Genomic DNA, 22,269 nt, shown 5'->3' with positions numbered 1-22,269 from the left:
AGTGCCTCATTTGTCAGTCTGCAGCATTTTTTTGTAAGTGAAGATCCTGTTGAATTCAGTTGTAGATGAATACTTAGCGTATCTGAAGTTAAACTCTCGTCTCAAGCCAACCATGTAGGAAATTATGAATGTAAGCTATTGACCACTTGTGAAAAGCATTTTGAAAATGTGATTTAAGAATAAAAAAGGTCCTAGCTGGCCAGGATTGTGTCATAATTGATGAAAATGAGGCAGAATCCCATTCTGTTCCTGAGCCCTACACAATTATTTCTGTGCAGTCTCTGTACTAAGTCACCCCATGCTGTTTTCTCTTGTCAAGTCTCCTGCCCTCCCCCCACTTTTCCTTCATAATCTTCTAGAATCCAGTCAGGCTTTTTTTCCCACTTCACATGCTGGCAGTTAGATACTAATATTACTTTCCAAAAATAGTCTTCCAGAAGCTTTCAAGAGCACGGATTACATTTTGATCTATGTTGGTAAAGTCACATGCATGTTTAGAGTGCTGATATCAGTAACAGTCCAGAATGAAAAGGAATTTAAGTTTTGTCTTTTCTTGCTCAAACTGTCATGAAGTATGTGTTCCTGCAAGAAAGTGTTGGGTTTTTTCTCACTGTAAACAGCATATGCCTTCTATGTCTTGAGACCATGCTGTTAAGATTCTTGCCATGTCTGCTTTTACTCAAGCATGTACGTGCCCTTGGCAAGTAGTCTTAAACTAGTCGAGTCATGATCATAATTATTTCAGCAGCTGCAGTATCTGTTTATCGTCCAGTAAGAATGTACTAAGGAAGCAATTAAAAATTGATCTATAATTAGAGGAAACCCTAAATAAGGGATTTATTTTCTGAAGTCTATGAGGAGTTACTTTAAGATATCACTCGTGCTGCTGAAAGGGAATTGACTTTCCTTCTGGTCTCCTTTGGTCTTCCTCCAGGACACTGAAAGTGCTGCAGAGATTCCCCAACTGACTCATTAGTAGTTTATTTTGGGCTGGCTGGTCTGATCTGTTTCTCTGGACTTATTCTAGTGTGTTTATAGAACAGGCATTGCAATTGAGTTAAAAAATTAGCTTGTTCCTTTCTTTTCAGTGGGAAAAGCACCCTTACTACAACCTAACAGTGAAAGTCCTCCGAGCCAGAAACATCAGGGGTACAGATCTGTGTAAGTATTTAGTCAAGGTATTATGAAAACAGGTTGGTTGGTCAGTGCATACCTCTAACACAGGCAGCATTGTTAAGGGAGCTTCTTACTTACACATACTGTATTGCCTTTATGTCTGAACAAAAGCTTCTCTTGTAAAGCATTATGTATACTTTAAAATCTTGATGTGAGCCAAGCTGCAGATTAAGCGTGCTACTTTGCAGAACAAGATCAACTCCTGATAATGTTTTTTTTCCCTGCTCCTACACCTGTCCTACTGTGACCTATTCTGTATTCCTTTATCTGGATTCAACCCTCTGGTCATGACAAGTTTCACCCTTGCTCCTGCTAAACAGTCTTCATGAACCTGGAAATAGAAATCTTCAATTCTAACTTCCAAATGTTTATTTTCTCAGCTGTACTAGTGCTTTATTTCATGTACCTGCTATTTGCCATTGAAGCCTTTAAGGAAGTAGGTAGTTGACTGATTCCAAGACAAGCTGCTTTTTATCTGTTCCTGTTTTTGATAGCATGGTATATATTTCCTTCCATTTACACATCTAAGTAAAGATCTCAGGAATGTTTGAGGTATTTGGATCTTTAAAACTCATTTGAGATTTAATTACTTCAGATTTAATCCAGTAAGGTAAGTTTAATGCCTTAAGTTTATATCTGGCATCCAGCACTGAACTACTTGGAATGCTAAATAGCTGTTCAAGGAATGGAAAACCCTCCTGAGAGGCTGAGGGATAGATTCACACTGTGAAGAGTTCTTTTTCATGGCCTATCTGTTCAGCTGGAGTGAAGACCTGTTCCCATACTTGCATTGAAGAAGGGACCCGAACTGGAAGAAAGAACTCAAAGACAATCAGTTATTTTCAGGGAATGGAAACAGACAGCTCAGCTCCTGGCCAGACTAAATGAAGGTATAGCAGTGGTGGATGTTGTCTACTTGGACTTTAGTCAGACTTTTGACACTGTCTCCTATAAGATTCTCATAGAGAAACTGATGAAGTATGGGCTGGATGAGCAGACAGGGAGCTGGACTGAAAGCTCAGAGGATGGTGATCAGTGGTAAAAAAACTGGAGTATCTCTCATATGAGGAAAAGCTGAAAGATCTGGGGCTACTTAGTGACACAGTGGAGGATTCAGGGTGATATCATTGATATGTACAAGTATTTAAAAGGAAGGTGTTAAGAGGATGGAGCCAGGCTCTTTCAGTGGTGCCCAGTGACAAGACAAGAGGCAATGAGCCTGGTATCAGCAGTAATCATTTTTCAAAATTTGATCTTCCTCATTTAAAATAGTAGTTTCTTTTATTAAGGGCTTTATGATTTGGATGAACCAGAAAAAAAGAAATATAGGTACCTAATATTCAATTTGCTGCCCTTTGAGAACATGTACTTCATTAAAGGCTTTTGCTTTAGAAGTCCAGTCTTAAATTTGCACTTTTCTATGATGCAATGAGATCTAGAAAATGAGGAGTTTATGGGAAAAGTTACGTTTGATTAAAGTCGTTCTGACGTCTGTCTCTGCTCTCTCTGCTGTAGTGTCCAAGGCAGACTGCTATGTGGAACTAAAGCTGCCCACTGCATCTCCCATAGTCTCCCGAACTCAGGTTGTTGACAACAATGATAACCCAGAATGGAATGAAACTTTCCGGTATCGAATCCATAGTGCTGTCAAGGTAAGGAGTGCACTTTGTGGAGCTGGTTGGACTACTTGTGTTTGTATACTGGCTTACTTTTGATACTTCATTCAAACCAGCCCTCAAAACCAGTGTTGCTTGGAAGGTGTCAGTTGCCTTCAGTGGTACAAAAAGCTGTACTATGCATGTCCAGTGATAACCACAGCAGTTTGTAACTGCACTCTTGTGTAAATAGCAGCTAGAATGTTCCGTAAACATCCTTGTGATGCAACTCAGGAAGGGGAATTTATGGTACTACCTGGTAAAGTTCAAGGAAATTTCGTGATAAAACAAATTTCTATTTGATGTTTGCTTCTACTTTCACAGTGTAGCTGTCTGAATGAGGATAATGGGAACCAAATTTCTACTCACTGCCACTAGTTCGTGCAGTCAAGTTTTGCCAGCAGTTCTTATGATGAAGAAAACCAAAAGTCAAACTCTTGGATAGGGACAGTACATCTGTCTGCTGTCTGTGCAGGACCTAGTAGAGTATTGAAAAAAGTCTTCAGATTGTCAGCATTCATTCTCAAAGTAGCCATTAATGGTAGAGGGAAGGAAACTGTACTTTATAAGGTCAGTTTTAATATGGTACTATTACTTTGAATAACATCCTAGGCTTTGGAATAAGGTGCTTATTAACAAGAAACTATCCCCCTCACTGGAGTACCTTTCCACAATGGTTGGTGACAAATGTGGAATGCTAATTGGCTTAAATGGTAAGAAAATTGAAAGCTAAGCTTTAGTGTTTAGCTTTTCTTCCCCTGCAGACTTATGAGGCCTCAGTCTGGTTACTGCTATGAGACTATACTGGCACAATTTTACGTTTAGACTTGTCTCCTTGAAAACTAGTTGCTGCAGTGCCATTTTTTTTTGGATGCCTTATGTACTCATTGTGTCTATTTCAGTTAGTTTTTCTTCAATTTACCAGCTCTGAGACAGTGCCAAGCGGGAAGTGATCAGTCCCTTTAACATCCTGGACTGAATCGTGCTAGAAGAGTGGAAATTTCTATTGCTTCCTCAGGCAAATCTGTACCTGAAGTGGGTGGAAAGTACTGTCACATGCATTCAGCTGGAACCTCTCTCTAGTTGGAAAGCTCAGAAAATATTTTAGCTACATGTTGTCAACTAGGAGCTTTTTTTTCTTAACTATGCTGTAAGCCCTGCTGAAAATAGTGAATTTTCTTCAGGAATGGGAAAGGTATTGATTAAAGCACAGAGTGTCTACTGTATACAGATACCCAGGAAGTGTTTGTTCTTTGATCTTAGGCTGTTTGTTTCTGTTTGGTTTTAGAACATTCTGGAGTTGACACTCTATGATAAGGATGTCCTTGTCAGCGATGAGCTCACGTCTATTGTCTTCGATGTAGGGGGCATGAAGCCGGGTCGGCCCCTGCTGCGCACTTTCAGGTTGAACCCTGAGGTTAGTCCCTGGCTCAGCTGTGAATAGCTGCAGCTCATCATTACAGATATCTGGCAGTATGTGCTGGTTGACTTGTCTGTGTTGTAGAAGCTAGAAGAGAAAAATGAATCAACAGGTGATGACAGCCTATGTGGTTTTACTGTCAACTGGGATGTTTCTAAAATCCCTAGTGATTTTATGTTTTCTCCACAGCCTTTGGCATGACTCAGCTAAATAAAATTTGAGATTACTGCTCTCATTCTGAAGATGTTAAAACATCTTCATTTAAAGGGAATTGATTTTTCATGAGACTTAGAGGAACATAAACTGGTTTTAAAATGAAAGACATTTGCAGTCAGTAATCATTATAGACTGTGTTATTTGGTTTGGCATCATCAGTTTGCGGAAAAGAAGTTTATTGCTGCAAAGGTTAGCTCTATATCTAATAAGTCCGAAGTCTAAGAAAAGCTTATTTTCTCTGAACTATGTTCAGTACCTTAAACCTCTGCTTTATGTGGGTGATGTGTGTATCAGCTGCTCTCAAATCCTGTGCACCTGTTTATGGACTTACAACAAGACAACCTGTTTTACATAGATAAAGCCACATCACCAATCTGATCTATTTTGTAAATACCAGAAACACATTGCTACAACAGATCAGGATTAAAGGTGAGCTAATAATGTGTTTTCTTGAGAAACTGGGCTTCAATACTGTTGGTGTGGTCAGAAGCAAGATAACTGGTATGTAGTTCTCAGGGAGACATTGGGGAGTGGCACAGGCACTCCAAATGATTTGTCATCATGGAAAGAAGCTTAGTAACTCCCTTGTTCCCACTAACTCTACCAATTTACTAAATGCTTAAGTCATCTTGATCCATAATTGTGGATCTGAAAATTCCGACTTTAGTAAAGAAAATTACCCAAGTTGGCTTCTACTTGGTTATTTTAAAAGCTGCATTATGTCTGGTATCAAATATTTACTATATGTTATGGTAGGAGAAAAGATGGATGGATCAAAGTCTGTAGAAGACAAATAAAGCAATGACCTAAGAGTGCAAGCTCCTGAAATGATAATAATTATTGGGAGGTAGCACAAAACCTCATGTAGAAGGTATTTGCAGAGATGGCACTGCAGTGGGACTTGAGCCAGAGGAGGGTTTTCTTCTCAAAGCAGAGTAATGGATCTGAGAGCCAAATCTCACTTGTGTGCCCTTGTATCTTCAAACATAGATGTGTCTGGTCATATAGGATATGTCCAGGAGGAGAGGAGTGTTTAAAGAACAATAAGAACAACTAAAGGCATAAATTTAAATATTTCAAAATTTAACTGGAACTTTTATAAAAGCCCTTACTTTAACAGGAGGTTACTATAAGTATGTAACAGGAAGAAGGCTTAATCTCTTGGAAAAATGTCTCATAATTATATATTCAAGATAAAGGGTCACCAGTGTCCAACTTTTGTTTTCAAAGGCTAATGAAGAGCTGGATGTAGAGTTTTACTTGGAGAAATGGTGAGTCTTCCGTGAAGAGCTGAATGAAATTGAGCTCTGAAAATATGTTGTCTTCGTTACTTTTTCTGTGCAGGGACAGTCTTGCCCATAGAAAGGCTAATGCTTTATAGTTCCCCGTGGTGTTTGAGTTGATTCATTAAAGGTTGACCACGAATATCCTTAATGCTCCAGTCATCAAAACTTTTGGGGTACCAAAAAAGAAAGAAATTTTGCTGGACTTCATGTGAAGTAAATGAACACTTTGTGGATTAGTTACTTAGGAGTGGAAAGCTTTCACAGTTCACCATGTGAAATACACAGATGAGTATTTAATCTGTCTAATAGCCTATCTAAGCTCAGCTTTTCTCTAAGTTATCACAATAACTGAGATGGGGAGATCTTATAGCACGTGCTTATAGTTGCAGACAAATTTTTTTATTTCCCAACCTCCATTGTTCTGTGAAGGGATATATGCTTGGTGTTTGCACAGATATCCCCCAGTGAGGGCCTTTTTACCCCACTGCTTATCCAGGCAGTTAGTTTGCAAAGTAGGATGAAGCAAATTAGAAACAGAACTCATTTACGTTAAATCTCTTGCTTTCTCAGCTCAGATGTCCCTACAGAGGTATTGACCAATGGAGTCCTTGTGGTGAGTACATGGAAGTCAGAATCATATATGTTGTGATTTACTCCAGAAGGTAAGTTTTTAGTAGCAAGAATTGTTGAGTGTTCCACTCCTGCTTCCAAATAGCTCCTATTCTCTCCAGCATCTACCTTTCTTTTTTCAATTTGTTAATTTAAAATCTTCCTCAATTTTTAAAACTTGATAGTAACTCGCAGAAAGGTGTGGCTTGTTTTTTGTTGTTGGGTTTGGTTTTTTTTTTCCAGTAGGGCTGCTATAAAAAATGTAAACAAAAAATGTCTTTATGAGGCAAGTGAGTCTTGAAGATGGTATCGTGTTTTCTAGCCTAGATGCTGGCCAGGTATAGTCCCTCTTCTAATTTTAATACATATTACTTCAAAGCTTTTATCAATGCCATTACTAAGTAGGTGTTGCCTCCCTGTTCTCTTGGGTGAATCAATCTAAGAAAATCCGTGTGTTATATGTTAAAAATAAAGGTATTACTACCTCTTTTCTCCCTCCAAAGAAAAGGGACTGGTGTCATGTTTTTTGTAAGGAGAAAAGGATAATGGTCGAAATGTAGAGTTTTAACTTTTTTTTCCTGAAAAATTGGTGGCACTTAACAGCACAGTTCTGCAAACTATTTCACAGGAGAGAAGCTTTTGTGTTCCAATTTGCCTTAGCAAATTAGTCTTACATTTAGGCACTGGAGTAGTTTCTTTTAGGGCAATTGTGGCCTACTAAGTATCTTACCTACTGTCCTAGAGGGGTGATGATTGAATGGTGTGAGAGACTAAATTTTATGAGGACATGGACAAGCTGGGAGAGAAAGTCATGGCAGAATTTACGAAGTGCTTACTTCTGAACAGGTTCTGAATAGGTACTCACACATGCATTAAAAAAAGGTAAAAAACCAGAAAAACCCCAGGTGTTGACAGCTTGTAACTATGAAGTACTGGTTGCAAAAAGCTCCAGTAACTGGAATAAGGAGAGTGGTTTTGATTTTGAAACAAGAGCAAATAATCCTGTCCTAGTGAAACAAAACTTGGTCTTTATTTGAAATAACAAAACAATCCTTAGTGGGTTTTTTTGACAGCTTGCATCTGTAAACCTACACCTCATATAGTAGGTAGATTAAACTTCAACAAAGAAGTGAACTAAAAATTGTATAACCAGAGCTGGTTTCTTTTTTACATAGGTTCATCCTTGCTTGTCTCTGCAAGGCACTGTTAACAAAGGGGAAAACACAAAAGAGAAACAGCAAGGTAGGACTGCCTGTAGAGTTGAAGTCAGCACTACTTTTCATCATATTTATTCCTTGGGAGAGAAGGGACACTTGATTCTCTGTCTGTACAGTGCATTTTAATTTACTGACTACAAAATTTACTTTTTAAGTCAATTTTGCTTTTATTTTTAATACTTAATAATATAGGGTCACTTCTACTGAGTACCACACAATAGTTTTTGCTTGTGTTTTCATAGTCTCAGCTACACTTAACAAGTTCTTGATTTTCAACATTTATTTAAATGGCTCCTGTGATCTAAACTTGTTTTTCTAATGCACAGGGTGCTGTGAAGTTAAGTTGTCTGTCCCAGGGGCATATCAAAAGCAGTTGAGTATTCCTTGGACACCAGATAATGAAAAGCATTATGGAACCTCATTTGTTTTTCATATGGATAAAGAAATGTGTCCAGAACTGCAAGTGCAGCTGGAGCAAACCATATCTGTTCTACAGGTAAGCATCCATGCTGATTACTACAAAATTTACAACCCACTTTTGAGTAAATCCACTCCGAAACTGGTGACTTTATTTCCATGAAAATGTCCTTAAATATAAATTGAATGGCCTTGATTTGATCATAAGAGGGCCAGAGACTTCTTCAGATGTTCAGGGATGTCAGTTTTTGGTTTTTATTCAGGTACCTGTGGATGTCAAAAGCTTGCATTAAAGGAAGTCTCTTATGAAGTAAAATATTTGTGTGGTGCTAGGGACCAACTATTAAAAAGGCTACTAGTCACTTCCAGATGTACCTTTTGGATGCAGCTTTGTAATATTGTAACTGCTCAGACCAAAATTTTCTAGGCTAGAAGCTTGCCTTTAATGAATGTATTTTTTTCTGGGCATGTATTAGGAATTTATGGGCAGAGAGATAAGTTTATCTATCATTGTTTTTTACACAGTACTATTTTTTTTGTTTTAAAATGTCAGACTTTGCATTGTGTCTTTGACATTGCGTAAGGAGGTGAAATTGTCTTAAAAATATACACTCCCCAACAATTTAAAATTTCTTCAAACTCAGGGATTAAAGAAATTTAACTCTGTGCATGCTTGCTGCATGAAGATACTCTATAGGAAGTCCTTTCTATTAGAAACTTGTAAATCAGTTGTCACTTGTAAAGGTTTATTTAGCTTTGTCTATTACTTTGCAGTCTGTACAAGTACCCATGCAGCGTGTGCATCCTATTGGAGTGACTGAATATTCATTGTGATGACTGTTGCCACCAAAAATGAGAGCAAGGAAACTCTTTATTCTATGATATTTTTCATGCCCACAAGCTGTTGGGCAGCATGATTGCAAATGGTGATCTTGACTACTCTAGAGGCAACTATGGAGAAGAGGACACAAGGAAGTATATGGAAGAATAGGTTTGACATGGGGTTGTTTAGGCAGCAGACGTGAGCTGAAGAGAGAGACCTGGACTAAAGTGGTCAAAGACTCAGAGCTGGGCAAGCAAAAACACAGTAGAAGTCAACCATGGAGATTGGAGCAGGTGGTAAACCTCAGCCCAACCACCTTGGCTAGCAGAACATACTCCTTCAGTGGCTGGCATAGAGCATGAAAGTCTGACCTTCTCTTATCAGAGGTAGGAGAGTACCAGGAACGTGGTAGAGTTGCTTGCCCTGTACCTAAATGCATGTTATTTTCCCCTGTTAGGAGGAGGAGGACAGTGAGCTTAGTCAGACATTGGACTCGGGACAGCTGTTATTGGTCAGAAAACATCTGTGAAATCTATGAGTAGTTCCTTGTCTGACTTCAGTTCTTGGTGTGAGAAGGGTGACAGCCTGTTGTTCCTTCAAGATACTGTCTCTTCCCAAGGGTTGAGCCCTGTGGTGGATGTATGGGCTCCATCCCACTGGTAGGCTGTGTAGGTTTGTGTGTGACCCTCTGATATGAGGTTTTTTTAGTATATGTCTTTTAAAGTTAGGAATCTGCACACAGCTCAGTATTGAGAGCTTGTCACTTGGTACATGGGAGAAAACTCAAGGATTTCCTGGCAAACTTTAATTTTCTCTGCTTTTAAAATTGATTAGGTTTTGTAAATTACATGCTATCATTTGTCCCTAGGGAAACTATCTTATTGCTTATTTTGTAGTATTTTTTATGTATGTCTCATGCTGTTACTTTGTTGGTATCTTTTCCAAATCCTGCTTTGAAGACAGATTGCAAGAACACAACTATTTTTGGGGAAAGTTTTGTACTTGAAGGTGAAGATTTTTTGCAGACAGGTATATTAAAAAAAGCAAAGAACAACAAACATATAACCCCCCCTAAACAAACAAAAACCAAAAAACCCCATTTGAATGAAAGAAATATCCTGACAAAGATCTGTCAAGCAGAAAGCAGGATGCTCTTGAGAAGCCTTAGACTTTTGGGAAAGATTTAGCTGTAGTGATATTAAGAATTGTTTGCTGTTTTGACATATGAAAGTCATACCTTTAACTTTTTTTCTGTGCAGCCCAATTAAGATTTTGTTTTTTATTAGGATGGTGTGAACCCTGATGTTGAAAAGCATACTACAGTTCTGGGATTGGGAACTGTACCAGTTAATTCCCTTCCTATTGGAGAAAAAGTTGATAGAAGCATTTCTTTGGGAGAGGTAATGTCAATATTTTGCATTTGTTTTAACATGCATGGGATAACTTTTTCCTCCAATGCCTTTAGGCATGTGGAAAGTTAGGCTACATGTGATTCTCAGGAGTGCTGTTTTCTTGGATATGTAGAATGAAATAATGGGATTACTCAGTGAAGTTCTTCTAAAAATGTTTTCACAGTGGGGTCTTGCAAAGTAAGTATGAAGTTCATCACTTTCTAGAGCAAAAAAGTCTGTCAGAGTGTGAAAGAAAATTATGAGAGGAGGAGAAAAGCAAGACACTTGCAGAAGAAATAATTTCTTTCACGCTGCTCTCTGAGTATGTTTTTGCTTTCTGTGGAGACTATTGAAAATGTCTGAAATAGGTGCAAGGGAAAGGTGTTCCAGAGATGTCATTTTATGAGAGAGAGTACTGTTCTGGTTAATATCTGATGACTCTGTTGATGTCATAACCTCTGTTTAGTAGTTCCACCTGTATAATTGCTATCAGTTGTAAGATGTGTTTGCTCTTTTCACAGGGACAAAGTCTGGATATGAGTTTGAAAACTGAAGAGAGGTGAGTGGGAACCTCAAGTCCTTTAAAAATGAGGGAAGGGCCTTTATTCTGAGTGACTGTCCTCAATTTTCTGGTGAGATGTCTTCTCTCCACTGATCTTTTGGGATAGAATAAAATAAAATATCTTTGATTATTTTTCTTCTTAAAGCTCTGACTCTTCAATTTCCAAATACTATCTAATGTACTGGTGTCAGTACTGCTGAGAGCTGTACAAATTTTGTGTTCCTAATACTTAAATGTAAAATAGCTGATGATGTAAATATTAAGTAGTTTTGTTAGGTACAGATACTTCCCAAAATATATTCAGTCCTGTACTGACAAATAGGAAGGGACACCTCTGTGTGGGAAGAGCCTGAACTATAAAATAGATGCAGGGTGCAAGAAAGGAGTAAAAAGGAAAGAATAACTGAAAACCAAGCAGTTGGCTAGTAAGTTGATAAGGTCATTTAATATACAGTCGTCTGAAGATTCTGCTCCCCTTTTATGAACTCATAGCAAGTTAATTGAACTGCAATTGCAGTTGCCCCCTTCTGCCTCTTAAGTTCAGAAATTTCTGTTTTAAAATTGCTTTTCCCCTCATTTCACCATTCATATCAATACAATGATGTCAGTTGCTCCTCATACAATCTTCTTCACCTACTGAGAATATTTTCTTCCTCTGTGAAATTCCTGAAGCTTAATTTGAATACCGTTTGATGCAAATTTTGAATTTAAACATTAAGGGAGAAATACAGTGTGGAGAAGTTTCATTTTCAATTCCAAAAGCTGTCGTACAAAATAGCTGGTGTATATACTAAAATTTCATCTAATAGTTTGATCCAGTAATTCAGATCAGCACCCAGATTTTGTGTTCACAAAAATTTCTTTTCGTGCAAATTACAAATCCTCCAAAATCTGGGTGTGTTTTTGCTTGACTTCTATTTCAGCACTTGGGATCTTGATATACGTCTGGGTTTCGACCTCTGTAAAGAGGAGAGAGAATTTTTGGACAAAAGGAAGAAAGTAGTTTCTGAGGCACTGAGAAAGAGTCTTCACTTAAAAGAATCCCCTCCGAAAGATGAGGTATTGAGCACGGTGCTGTAGTGAGATTGATAAAATCCTTTATGCTTGGTTGATAATTAGAGGGTGTAAGAATCTTTGCTTATAACAGAAAACATGTTTTGCATTCACTGTGGTGTGAGATAGGTCCCTGGTATGTTTTAGTTTTGAAGTCTCAAATGTTGTTATATTTCTTAAATTTTGAGGGGGGTGTGTGTGTGTGTTTTGGAATGCAAAACATTGAAATTTCAGAATGTATGCACTTTCTTTTGTTGAACTCTTGTATCTTGGGTTTTAGACTTGGAACTGTGATGGGAAAGTCTGTCTCAGAATGTTTAAATTAAAGCTCAAACCACAGGAATAGCTTCCTAATTGCTTATTTGAGGACACTCTTATGTCTACATAGGCCATGGCCTGATGCCTTGCTTGGTGGTGTTTGGCTGCTGTTATAAGAATAGTTGCCTTTTTTGTGCTCATACATATATTGTATGAAAGTAAATGTGTGATAGTATACATAACAGTTTCAGTAAGTGACTGTCCCTAACTGACCCTGCTGTTTTATAGTAAACAATATATTTCAATTACAAAATAGGGAAAGGAGTTCTGCTTGAAATCAAACCTGAAATCACTTGAAAAGTAAATAGAAATATTGATTTTTGTATTTTTTATTTTTTTTTTTAATTTGAGTGAGACTTGAATGGGATTAGTTCTATAATTCATTGGCAATCAAAAGTCTGTGGTTGTGACTCCTGAGTTTGCTGTCTGCAGGTTCCAGTCATAGCAGTACTGGGGTCTGGAGGTGGGATGAGAGCACTGACATCGTTCTATGGCAGTCTTGCTGGACTTCAGCAGCTGGGCCTTTTGGATGCTGCAATATATCTGAGTGGGATTTCTGGCTCTACTTGGTAAGCTGTATGCAGTGTTGGCTACAGAAACTTAGTGTTGATGCAAAATAAAAGCAAAATTGCATTTGTACCATCTGTAGTCAGGCAGCAAAGTCTGATGTTTTATCAGTTTTCACCTGTAAGACTCCTGAAGAGTTTAAGGGATTCATTATCATGTCCAACCCATGCAGCTGCTGGTTAAATTTATGAATCTGCTGCTTGTGCAAGTCTGACAGTTGAATATTAGAATGTATTACATCAATAAAGCTGCTCAGAGCACTGACTTAAAAAACCCTCCTCCCTTCTCTACTCTTGCCAAGAAGATAACTGATGTGGTGCAAGTCACTGGAAACATGTCCACATGGGCCACTATGTCATCACCTTCCAAAATGGTGTAAGTGGCTGAAGAGAGACACAGCACTGTTTTGCCTTTTGGTGGACTGGAGCAACGTGCTGAAATGTTAGACATGGCTAGAATGTTTCAGTATCTCAGTTCTTAAAGTCTGTGATGAAGTCATCCCTTTTAAGTACACGTTGTTTTTGTGAAATGATTTCACTGAGGAGTTGTGCAACCTGACAGTGTAACCCTCCCTTCCAGACCTTTGTGTGTTAAATTAACTCCTATGTACCTGGTTCTCTTCCACTGACCGTGTGATCTGGCAGGCCCTTTTTGACTCAGAGACACTTCCAAACAAATGTAGCCAGTGGTCCAAACTAGTTTTTTCTTTAATCAGACCTGTGTTCTGATGAAGGCTGTGGCCTCTATTGCTGCATGAAGTAACACCCTTGCTGTCAGCCAGTCTATTGTAGTTTTTATGGTCTGGAGTTAACTCAGGTTTATGAACTGGTTTATGTGTGCCTGCATATGATGCTTGGAGCATCCTTGGAAGGCAAGTTATCAATTGGGATGAAGTTGTCCTGTAGGTGTCAGGGTGTCCAGCACATTTTAGAATTCAGAGAGCCTTTATTTATGGACTCTCTACTCTTCATGATGTTTGACTTTCAACTAGACTTCTCAAGTGCTGCAACACTAATTCTAACTAGCTAAAAGTATTCTTTACACGAGGATCTTTGTTACTGATGACATTAATATAAGCATTTTCAGGTGTTTATCGACACTGTATCAAGACCCCAACTGGTCACAGAAAGACCTTCAAGATGCAATCAGAAGAGCTCAGGATGCTGTGTCCAGCAGCAAAGGAGGGGCATTTTCCCCAGAACGACTGAAATACTATTTCCAGGAGCTGAATGCAATGGAGAATAGTGGACGGAAAGTTTCCTTTACAGATTTGTGGGGCCTTATTGTGGAATTTTTCCTACAGCAGAAGGTAAAAGGGTTTATGTTTGGATGTGTACTGCTTTTTGTCTTCTGGGTGGGAGCTCTACGTACCTACGTGTTTTATTTCAAGAAACCAATTACTCTCCACCTTTGTAAGCTGTTCTGGCATAGACAGCATTGTGCAATAAACATAGTATCTTCTTTGTTCAGGAATTTTCAAGTCATACAGTGCTATAGAAAAAAAAACTGTGTTTTCTTGGAATGACTATTATTAAATTAATAGCTTTTATATTGGGCAGGTTAAACCTGAGAGAATGATATTAGTTTTGCAGAATGGCATTACTGTGCAGTATTTTCTATGTAACTGAGACTGGAAATCAGAGGGATATTGAGTTCATTAATAACACTAGACATTCTAAGTATGCAACTGCAGAAATATTTTGGCCAAATCTAACCATGTGTCTCGACAGTGGGACAAAAAGGGACTTTGAATTAATAGTATTGTTAATCAGAAGTGCTAAGCAACAGCTTCCAGTTATCAAAGTATGGGTACAGAACTTGCCTGAGTGTGCTTCTCCTTCCCTGCTTGTGACCAGGAAGACCCATCAAAGCTGTCTGATCAGCAAGAAGCAGTGAAATGGGCCCAGAACCCTTACCCTATCTATGCAGCTGTCAATGTGAGACCCAATATGAGCAGTGGTGACTTTGCAGGTATACAGAAATTTATTTTTGTTTGCTAAAATCAATAAATTCCTTTCACCTATCCAGTTCCTTGGGTAGTGAGCAGCTGACAACAGGAAATGTGGCTCAAGCAGCAGTTGGTAGTGCAAGAGGCAACAGAATACTGATTGGCAGAGTGTTATCATCTTGATAGCAAATGTCTTCATCATGGCTAAAATAGAGAAATGAGATTCAACATTGTTGGCTACTCCACATGTTTTGCTAGAAACTGCCTGAAATTTTCAGGAGCTGAGAAGATTCCTATAATACACGTCTGTGTCTGAATCAGAGAATTAGAGTCCTTAGTAATTAAGTGACCACTTTCTTTTTAAGTCTCAGATAAATAAATAATTTTTGTAGGATTCATGTAAAATGATGAATTGGCCACCTTGTAGTTTGCATCATCAAAATTATGGATTTTAGAAGCTTGAGTTCTTACAGTAAAAAAATGGAAGGCCAGTCCTTCACTGAAACTTTAAACATGATGCAACAATTGGGGATAGATACAGGAGACACAATCACAAGTGTTTATGTCCATCTGTGTACCTCTAGGGGACTTTTGTTTATTTTATTCTGGAGGAGTTTGAATTAATTTGATGTCATATGAATTTGTGAATGAATTTAATTTGATCAAACCTGCCAGAGTTCAAGAAGCATTTGGGTAATGCTTTCAGACACATGCTGTGTTTTTTTGGATTGTTCTGTGCAGGGCCAGGAGTTGGACTTGATGATCTTTCTGGTTACCTTTCAGCTATTTGTAGAAATCTTTCAGGCAGGAGGGGACTTTTTGATAGGCAGACAATGAAGACTGACACTGTGGGCCAATCGAGTTTTCAAGTTAGTACTGTAGTAGTTTCTGAGAGATGGTATGTAGTGTGAAGAAAAGCTGAGAAAAATGAAGTAACTTCCGTTTGGGATGGAAAAGGGAGCCATCAAAATGGTTTAAAGTAAAAGTAAAATAGGCAGCTTGTTTCTCTAGTGGCAAACTCAGGATGGAGCAAGATGGGATGAAAGCCTGTACAAGAGTTTTTGTTAATAATAGATGATTTTTTTAATTAATAATAGATAGAGGCTTACTGAGAAGAGAGGCAGGGAAATCCATAGTGATCATGAAAAGTGTAGGGAAACTCCCTTCTGTCTCCCTTGTGTGAACAATACCAGATAAATATTTTTGCTTATGTTTCTTCTGAGATGAGTAAATATCCTGCTGACTTGTTCTTAGAATGGTGTGAGTTCACTCCTTATGAAGTTGGATTTCGCAAATATGGAGCTTTTGTCAGAACAGAGGACTTTGACAGTGAGTTCTTCATGGGACGACTTATCCAGAAACATCCAGAGCCCAGGATTTGTTTCCTACAAGGTATGATCTTATGGTAATGATTAAAATGAGGAGATGGAAAGGAACCATGCTGCTTTCAGGACTCATGGGCTTAAGTCCATGCCTTTTTGTCCCTTGCTAAAGAACTTGAAGTAAAAAATATCAAGTCTTTCTCCAGAGTTTTAGGTATTGGTTCATAATATTACAGTCTGATGTCCTGAGTCTGCAAGATGACTCTATTATGAACTGCCTGTCAAAAATGTCTGCTGTAGGTCTTCCTCTACTGTCTTTTTGGTGTTTTTCTCTAGGAAAAATTTCCGCGTTATATTTTTAAATCAGAATTTGTTACATGATTAACTCAAACATCACCTGTTAGAATAGTAGGGATCAAGTGACAGCCTTCTCCCATGACAAATGGCAATGGAATTATAGACCTTTTGGTTACACTGTGTAAAGCCTTTTGAGTACTAAATTCTTCCACATGTCTCCTGCAGGAATGTGGGGCAGTGCTTTTGCGGCAAGCTTGGATGACATCTGCCTGAAGGTGGTTGGTATAGGACTGAGCTTTCTAGATTCTTTCAAAGATGTTATAAAAGTTGTAGGTAAGAGCATACATGAAAAGAGCTGGATTTTTCAAAAGATTGCTGGTTTTGGAATAATCGCAATAATATGACTCAAAAATGTGCTGTGTGTAGTTTTCAAGAGTTAGCATTAAGGATGGATTTAGGCAGATCTCTCTTTTACCGTGTGTTATTCCCTTTGTTCACACATAAAGTGAAGAGAGGAATTACATTTTCTTTAATACACTTTCCTTTCCTTCTTTTTAAAAAAATTTGTATCTGACTGACTATAAATTTGGATGAGTTCTGGGAACTGTCTTAAACACATATTGCAGTGCAGGAGTTGTAATTGTGAGAAGAGGAAGAATAGAAGCTGGACTGCTAAGCAGGAGGTGGAAAAAAGGCTTTCAGTTTCTCCCTTGTCCTGCTTTTTGTAATTTTTGATAAACTGTTTGTATATTTATGCACTGATCTCCATTTATACATTGCCCCCCTAGCAGTGAAAAGGAAGTGTTTTAAAGGCTGAAAGTTATTCCTGTGCATAGTTATAGCCTTATAGTAACTAGTGGAAGAAGAGATTTTTTCTTCTCTGCCTTTGCAGCCCTAGTTGGCCCCCCACCCCACCCTTTTTGTTGTTGTGTAACTGTAAATGCTACTGTGTGTGCTTGACTGATGTTGTCTTATGTGACAGAAATTGTTGTCACTTGGTAACAAGGGTTTCTTTGTGTTTGTTTGAAATTAATATGGGCAATGATTTATGAGTAATGCTATATCCATTAAACAGTGCATGTAAATCATCCAACTGTGGCATATGCAGCTCATTTACATTTCATTGCAGTACTCTTATTGGAGGAGAAATTCAGCCCTAGGACAGCTGGTTAAATATTCTAGAAACAGGTCTGATTGAAATATTGGAGCTGGACAAGCATTTTGTTTGTGTTCTGCATCGTTCTGTGACTTCTGCAGATGACTGCCGAAGATTCCATTTCCGAGACCCAGCACGACTGAAGACTCGCTTGGTTATACCTGGGGGCCCCTTGCTACAGATTTTTCAGGATTTCTTCAAGTCCCGGGTCACATGTGGAGAAACCTTCAACTTCATGAAGGGATTGTATCTTCATAAAGATTATGTTAACATCAAGAAATTTGTGACTTGGAGAGGTAAATGAGTCTGTTTGTGTCTGGGATATTAAATAATATGTTAATACTTTGTCAATATCACAGAACATAAGTGAGCTTGACTTTGCTCTGCTGAAGTCAGGAAGTATACCCTTTCTTACCCTGTAGCAAAAAATTTGATCCACTGTGTTTGTTCTTTCATATAAGACTTCACAGGTCAATCTCAGATAAAGGTGCATGTTGGAATGTCTTTTTTCTTCTTATAACACTAGCATAAACTTTGTTTGTTGCTTTTACTGAGAGGTGTGTAATGAACCAATATAGTTACTTGCGTTACTTGGAGTATCTTACAGGTACTCATCTGGATGCATTTCCCAACCAGCTGACCCCCATGGAAGAGAACTTATATTTAGTGGATGGTGGCTTTTCTATCAACTCTCCCTTTCCTTTGGTACTTCAGCCAGAGAGGGATGTGGATGTTATCTTGTCATTCAATTTTTCCTGGGAAGCTCCGTTTGAGGTGAGAGATGTAGCAGAACATCATTACATGAACATAAAAGCACAGAACAATATTCAAAATGACAGCAGATCAGTTGATGTTCAATACACACTCTAACAAATAAATTAAAATAAATCCTTATGTATTTCATGGAATCATAGAATAACCTGGGTTAGAAGGGACCTTAAAGATCATCTGGCTCCAACCCCTTTGCCATGGGCAAGGACATCTTCCACTGGACCAGGCTGCTTAAAGCCCCATCCAGCCTGGTCTTGAACACCTCCAGGGATGATGAGTCCACAACCTTTCTGGGCAACCTGTTCCAGTACCTCACCACCCTCTGAGTAAAGAATTTCTTCCTAATATCTAAACCTACACCCTTTCAGTTTAAAGCCATTCCCCCTTGTCCTATCATTACATGCCTTTATGAAAAGTCCCTCTCCAGCCTTCTTGTAAGCCCCCTTTTGTACTGGAAGGTGCTGTAAGGTCTTCTCAGAGCCTTCTCTTCTCCAGGCTGAACAGTCCCAACTCTCTCAGCCTGTCTTCATAGGAAAAGACATTTCAAGCATTATTTTTCTCTGCTTTTTCCTATGAAGGTCACGAAGAGATAGAAAGTTGACAACTATAATAAGATTCAAAAATTTTCAGAAGCCTAAGTAGATTGTTACGTAAAATAAGAGCGTTTGTTTGGCTCATAAGATCTTTGTTACTTTGATATACACTTCTAAAGGAAAAGTGGTTATTGGTGATTTTCTTCATGCAACAAGTTATTTTATGTATATAAAAGTGTTCATTTTTAAGTGCAGAAAAGTCAAGGTGAATAGATTTAGATACATAAAAAATTTCAACTGCAACCTGATGTTTGCTAGCAGTTCTCAATTCTGCTCTTCATTCTTCTATATCACCAGCCAGAGAAATTGTTTCTGCTGATTTGAAGCTGAGGTTCTGTCACATTCCCCCCCCCCTTTTTTTTTTTTTTAGTCGAAGTCTCTTTCCCTTTGAGAATTGTAGTTAGATGATCTTAGAGGTGTAACTGGTATTCTGTTGCAATTATTTTTTTATTCTTTGACAACAGGTTTTAGAGCTGACTCAGAAATATTGTGAGGAGCGTGACATTCCTTTTCCAAAAATCAAATTTAGTGAGGAAGATGAAAAGAAGCCAAAGGAGTGTTACATGTTTGTGGATGATAATAATCCAAAGGCTCCAATTGTAGTCCATTTCCCATTAGTGAATGACACTTTCCAGAAATACAAGGCTCCAGGTAAAGGAACTATATCTTAAAGAGCTCTTGTAACAATCCTTTGGGTGTGTTGATGGGGAAAATTCAGTGCGTTCAGTGTTCCTCTTTTCATTCATCTTAGTATTACCCTGTAATTATTAAATTGTTATTTACCTATAAGGCAGAATGAATTTCCACTAGTTTTTTGGAAGGGAGAGTAGGAGAAGAGGCTGACAAAAAAATAAAATCTAAGGGCCGAAAGAATCAAAATTAGGCTAAATTTTTGCTTCTTTCTGAACCTTTCTGCCCTGATACTTGATTCTGTTACTTCTAGTTACTCTGAATATATAGGAAAGAACTAATAATCAGATTGTATAAGGAGTTCATTTGTTTACTGAATAAGAATAAACCACTAAGCAGCAAGGTATTGGGGACCAATCTGTATGTCAGATCATGTAACTTGTGTTAAGTGACCTGTGCCCCTGTAGTGTGAGATCAAGTGATAAATGATTCTTTCTTCATTTAATGTGATTCATATAGGCTGTAAAGTCTATCAAGCAAGAGTGCTGGGAAACATGATGCTATTTACCTTTTAAAGGAGACAGGCAAAAATCAATGTCCTTTTTCTCATATGAGGGAGAAAACAGCATCCTGAAGAAAACTGTTGGAATACATAGAAAAGAACATGCAGGACTGGTGCAGGCAAGGGGGATGTAAGGCACACTGTTAATGCTGTCTATATTAATACTGTAATGATTGCCAGGCCCTGACTGCATTTCCTCATCAAGATGAAGAGTTTCAAAGTGTTAGGCTTGAATGTGACTTGAGACTTTCATTTCTCTAAGAGCAACAAGCAAAGTGTTATTAGCAAACTACTTTAATGTTCACCTTTCGAAATGGTATTTAAATTTAAGTGGCAGGGTGCTAAAAAAATCAATTACCATATTTTGAGGAGTTTATACTAACGTCCTAAGGGCAGTTGAACTCATGATGTGTCTTTTATTTTAGTGCAGAGCAGTACTTCCAGGAAGAATTGAGCTTTATATTTCCTATTTTAAGCATGATTGTAGATGAACTAAACAATTTATCACAATGGAAATGTATTTTGGAACCTAGTGGAAAGAGGCTCCAAATAATAGCACTTTACCTTCAGCTTCCAGATATTTTGGAAGGAACTGAAGTCTCTGCAGAGGAGCTTTGGGGAAAAAGTTAAGGTTCAATAGAATTATCTGTGATATACTCCTAATGGAATTGAACTAAAAGGAGTCTTCCATGGCTGGGGGGTTTTTTGTGATTTTTTTTTTTTCTTTCTTGTTGCAGGAGTTGAACGTGAGTCAGAAGAAGAGAAATCCTTTGGTGACTTCATCATTGAGTCAAAGGATTCTCCTTACCGTACACTAAATTTCACCTTTGAACCATATGATTTCAGCAGGTTAGTGGAAGTGAATCGCTACAATGTTCTGAACAGCAAGGACACTCTCTTCAAAACCCTAAACTTGGCTCTGCAAAGGAGGAAGTTGAAGAAGGTCATCAATAAGTCCAATACATGATCAGCTTCCAGAGCTGCGCTCTGATGAAAACTCAAGGGATGTACCGTACAACATGGATGTTGCTTCCTTGTGTGGGGAAGAGTAAGGAATCATCTAGCCCAGTATCTCAATTTACAGTGGCTGATGCCAGATGATTAGGGAGGTCTATTCAAACAGTTCCAGCATCTGGAGAATAATCTTCCAAACTCCACTAAACGATGCACCTCTTTTTGTCAAAGGTGTGTTAGTGTTTGGGGAAACACTGATTTCTTCTGTACTTTTATCTCTCCTGCTTTTTGAATCTCCCTTCTTGAACTTTTACAATTTACATCATCTTGCAGGTAATTCCACAGATACACACACACTGAGAGAGATGTGTCCTTTTGCTTTCAACTTGTTACTGGATGATGCCTGCATACTTTCAAGACTGAACAGTGATTACTTGCTTTCTATTTTTGCCATTCACGATTTCAAAGATCTTTGTGATATTTCCTCCCTACCCTTCTCAGGGATTTTAATGACTTTTAGTCTACCAGAACTTCAATATTGAGTACCTTAATTTCATAGACAATTTGTTTTTGAGGAAATAAATATTCACTTTTTTATGTTTAACAATTAAAAACACACTGTGGGATTGTGTTGCTTCTTCCTACAGTTTGATCATCATGAGATGATGAAAGTGTGATGAAAGTACCATGAGTCTCATCTTTCTCTTTGTGTATAAGAGGAAGGAAGGCTCCTTTCAAGGTTTCGAATTAGATATTTTCTGCCTTACACTTCAGTGTGCAGTTCAACCAGACCTTTGTTGGAGGAATTTGCGTGTCTATATATTTCAGAAACATCAACAGTCAAAGTAACCACACCTTACAAATGTGAATGAATAAAACAATGTGCTGCAGTGCTGTGGGATGGAATTCACCTCACTTTGCATAAAGCTCAGAGAAAAGGACTGAATTATGCAGTTGGAAAATATATGGTACAAAAATATGTAATACAAAACAATGACAAACAAGCATTGTTTACTTTTGTGGCTTTTACACTGAGTTGAATGTACTGATTCTGTATTTGAAAACCGGAGACAGGAAATTCGTCTTATGAAAGAATGTAAAGGCTTATAGATGAGGATGATTCTTGATACATTTTTTATTGTGTTTCACTTTTAATAAATATTAGTTTTTCTCACATGCTTTTTACAGTCTTTCTTATAAACACTTGTCTTGATATATTTTTCCTCATTTCAATAAAAAGTAAGCAAGGAAGTCAATGTAATACTATATTGCATAATTTCTTTTATTGCATCGGGATACTTGACAGTGGGATAACAAGTTACTGAG

The 22,269-nt window shown here is 38.1% G+C and overlaps 1 protein-coding gene across 1 annotated transcript; it reads left to right on the top strand.

The window, feature by feature from the left end:
• The first annotated feature begins 726 nt into the window (after positions 1-726).
• Positions 727-22,052, top strand: PLA2G4F (phospholipase A2 group IVF). The gene is made up of 20 exons (XM_018082108.2): positions 727-771; positions 1,089-1,161; positions 2,692-2,828; positions 4,120-4,248; positions 5,698-5,738; positions 6,324-6,366; positions 7,538-7,604; positions 7,906-8,075; positions 10,106-10,219; positions 10,732-10,769; positions 11,696-11,831; positions 12,576-12,712; positions 13,797-14,019; positions 14,567-14,681; positions 15,913-16,050; positions 16,503-16,610; positions 17,535-17,729; positions 18,041-18,207; positions 19,262-19,448; positions 20,727-22,052. The coding sequence occupies exons 1-20, from the start codon at positions 727-729 to the stop codon at positions 20,954-20,956; spliced, it is 2,493 nt and encodes an 830-aa protein (XP_017937597.1). The 3' UTR covers positions 20,957-22,052.
• The last annotated feature ends 217 nt before the right edge of the window (positions 22,053-22,269 follow it).

Source organism: Manacus vitellinus, unplaced genomic scaffold, assembly GCF_001715985.3.
Source record: "Manacus vitellinus isolate BGI_N305 unplaced genomic scaffold, ASM171598v3 scaffold_6_pilon, whole genome shotgun sequence".
Taxonomy (NCBI): Eukaryota; Metazoa; Chordata; class Aves; order Passeriformes; family Pipridae; genus Manacus; species Manacus vitellinus.
The sequence above is the reverse complement of the archived record's forward strand: the minus strand, read 5'-3'. Positions and strand labels throughout refer to the sequence as shown.